General features: G+C 53.8%; 1 protein-coding gene across 1 annotated transcript; it reads left to right on the forward strand.

The window, feature by feature from the left end:
* The first annotated feature begins 274 nt into the window (after positions 1-274).
* On the forward strand, positions 275-2056 carry LOC122025645 (protein DETOXIFICATION 49-like). The gene has a single exon (XM_042584484.1). It carries the CDS (start codon positions 405-407, stop codon positions 1944-1946), a length of 1542 nt encoding a protein of 513 aa, XP_042440418.1. The 5' UTR covers positions 275-404; the 3' UTR covers positions 1947-2056.
* The last annotated feature ends 200 nt before the right edge of the window (positions 2057-2256 follow it).

The following is a 2256-nucleotide window of genomic DNA, read 5'->3' on the forward strand; positions in this document are numbered from 1 at the left end:
TCTAATTTTAACAGCAGTGATAAACTTTGAAGACTCAAAATTTGATAATGTTTATTACAGTTCTATCGTTATAAAATAGAGGACGCCCATAGATTGGCATATTCCCTAGTTTTCTGGTAATTGAAATACACCTGATTCACTTAAAATTTTAATCGAAACACATCATTTGGCACACACCAAACCACATCCAAAAACTTCTTGGAAACCGTGTTGTCTCTCTCATCCTCTGCTCTATTTAAGCACCTCTTGCAATGCTCCCTTTCCCTCTGCAAGAGAAGAGAAGAGAAGAGAAGAGAAGAGAAGGGAATAAAAGAGAAGGCAAACAAGCTCGCTGTATTCTGCATTAAATTGTAGAAAGAGAGGTAGAGGGAGAGGTGTCGTGCCAAGAAACAAAAAGGGAGGGGATGGAGCAGATCATGTCACTGGATGAGCCAAATCTCAACCAGCACTTGATAAAGCCGAAGCCATGGATCGAGAAGAACGCCAGCCCAAATGAGGCGCCACTGCTCGAGCCCAGAACGGAGGTGGCCCAGCTGATGGTGGAGGCCAAGCGCATCCTTGCGATCGCCTCGCCCATGGCACTCGCCGGTCTCCTGCTCTACTCCCGCTCCCTCGTCTCCATGATCTTCCTCGGCCGCCTCGGACGCCTCCCTCTAGCCGGCGGTGCACTCGCCATTGGCTTCGCCAACATCACCGGCTACTCCGTCCTCTCTGGCCTCGCCATGGGCATGGAGCCCCTCTGCGGCCAGGCCGTAGGCGCCCGTCGGCTAGCCCTCCTTGGCCCTGCCCTCCATCGCGCCATCCTCCTCCTCCTCGCGGCTTCCCTCCCCATCACCGCCCTCTGGTTCACGATGCGTCATATTCTCCTCCTCTGCGGCCAGGACCCTGACATCGCCGCCGCAGCTTACGACTTCGTTCTCGCTTCCATCCCCGACCTGCTGCTTCAATCCTTCCTCCATCCCATCCGCATCTTCCTTCGTTCACAATCCATCACCCTCCCACTCACCTACGCCGCCGCTGCCGTAGCCCTCCTGCACCTCCCCCTCAACTACGCCCTCGTCTTCTACCTACGCTTCGGCATTCGTGGCGTCGCCCTCGCCTCCATCTGCACCAATCTCATCTTCATTCTCCTCCTCCTCCTCTATATCTACTTCTCCGGCGTCCACCGACAAACTGCGGTACTCGATATTTCGACCGATTGTTTCAAGGGATGGGGCTCTATGCTAAATTTGGCGATTCCTAGCGCCATCTCTGTGTGCCTCGAGTGGTGGTGGTATGAAATCATGGTCCTCCTTTGTGGCCTCCTCCTCGACCCTAAATCCGCCGTCGCCTCTATGGGCATTCTCATCCAGACCACCTCTCTCATCTACACTTTCCCATCCTCCCTCAGCTTCGGCGTCTCCACCCGCGTCGCCAATGAGCTCGGCGCCTACCGCCCGGCCCGTGCCCGTCGCGCTGCCACCGTCGGCCTCGCCTGCGGCTTCATTCTAGGGATGCTTGCGCTTGCGTTCACAATGGTCGTTCGGCACGCCTGGGCACAGATGTTCACGCCCGACGCGGCCATAGCTGCGCTCACATCTGCTGTGCTCCCCATGGTTGGGGCTTGCGAACTGGGAAACTGCCCGCAGACCACTGGGTGCGGGGTGCTGCGAGGGAGCGCGAGGCCGCGCGCCGGGGCCAACATAAACCTAGGGTCGTTCTACGCTGTGGGAATGCCGGTGGCGGTTGTGCTAGCGTTCTGGGCTGGGTGGGACTTCTCCGGGCTTTGGTTCGGCATGCTGGCGGCGCAATCCGCGTGCGTCGTGCTGATGTTGCTCGTCGTCCTCCGCACCGACTGGGAGCTGCAGGCACAACGGGCGCAACTGCTTGTCGGCGGACAACTCGAAGCCGCCGCCACCGACAAAGCAATCGTGGTGGTGATAGTGCTGGAAGACAATAACAGTTAGAAACAGGCAGAACCAATGCTCAAAGGCAATGCTAACGTACTATGATTCATCAAACCTATAACTTTATAATTCTCTCTTCTTTTTCACATATTATTTTCAAATTTCTATAATTTTTGCGATCTCTTGTCGAATGAATTAAGTGGGAAACAGATCAGATATAAAACTATTTGAAGTGAAAAACAGGAACATTGGATTAATGCATTTATGGTCAAGCCGGGCTGTATCACCAGTTAATCACGGTAAAAGGGGATTACGTTTTCCAGTTATTCCTCATAATCTATACCTAGACTATATAAAGAAAGGTATTTAT

This window comes from Zingiber officinale, chromosome 1A (genome assembly GCF_018446385.1).
Source record: "Zingiber officinale cultivar Zhangliang chromosome 1A, Zo_v1.1, whole genome shotgun sequence".
Taxonomy (NCBI): domain Eukaryota; kingdom Viridiplantae; phylum Streptophyta; class Magnoliopsida; order Zingiberales; family Zingiberaceae; genus Zingiber; species Zingiber officinale.

What these genes read in the sequence shown, in the direction of transcription:
- LOC122025645 (XM_042584484.1), top strand. Translation starts at nt 405, where the DNA reads ATGGAGCAGATCATGTCACTGGATGAGCCAAATCTCAACCAGCACTTG.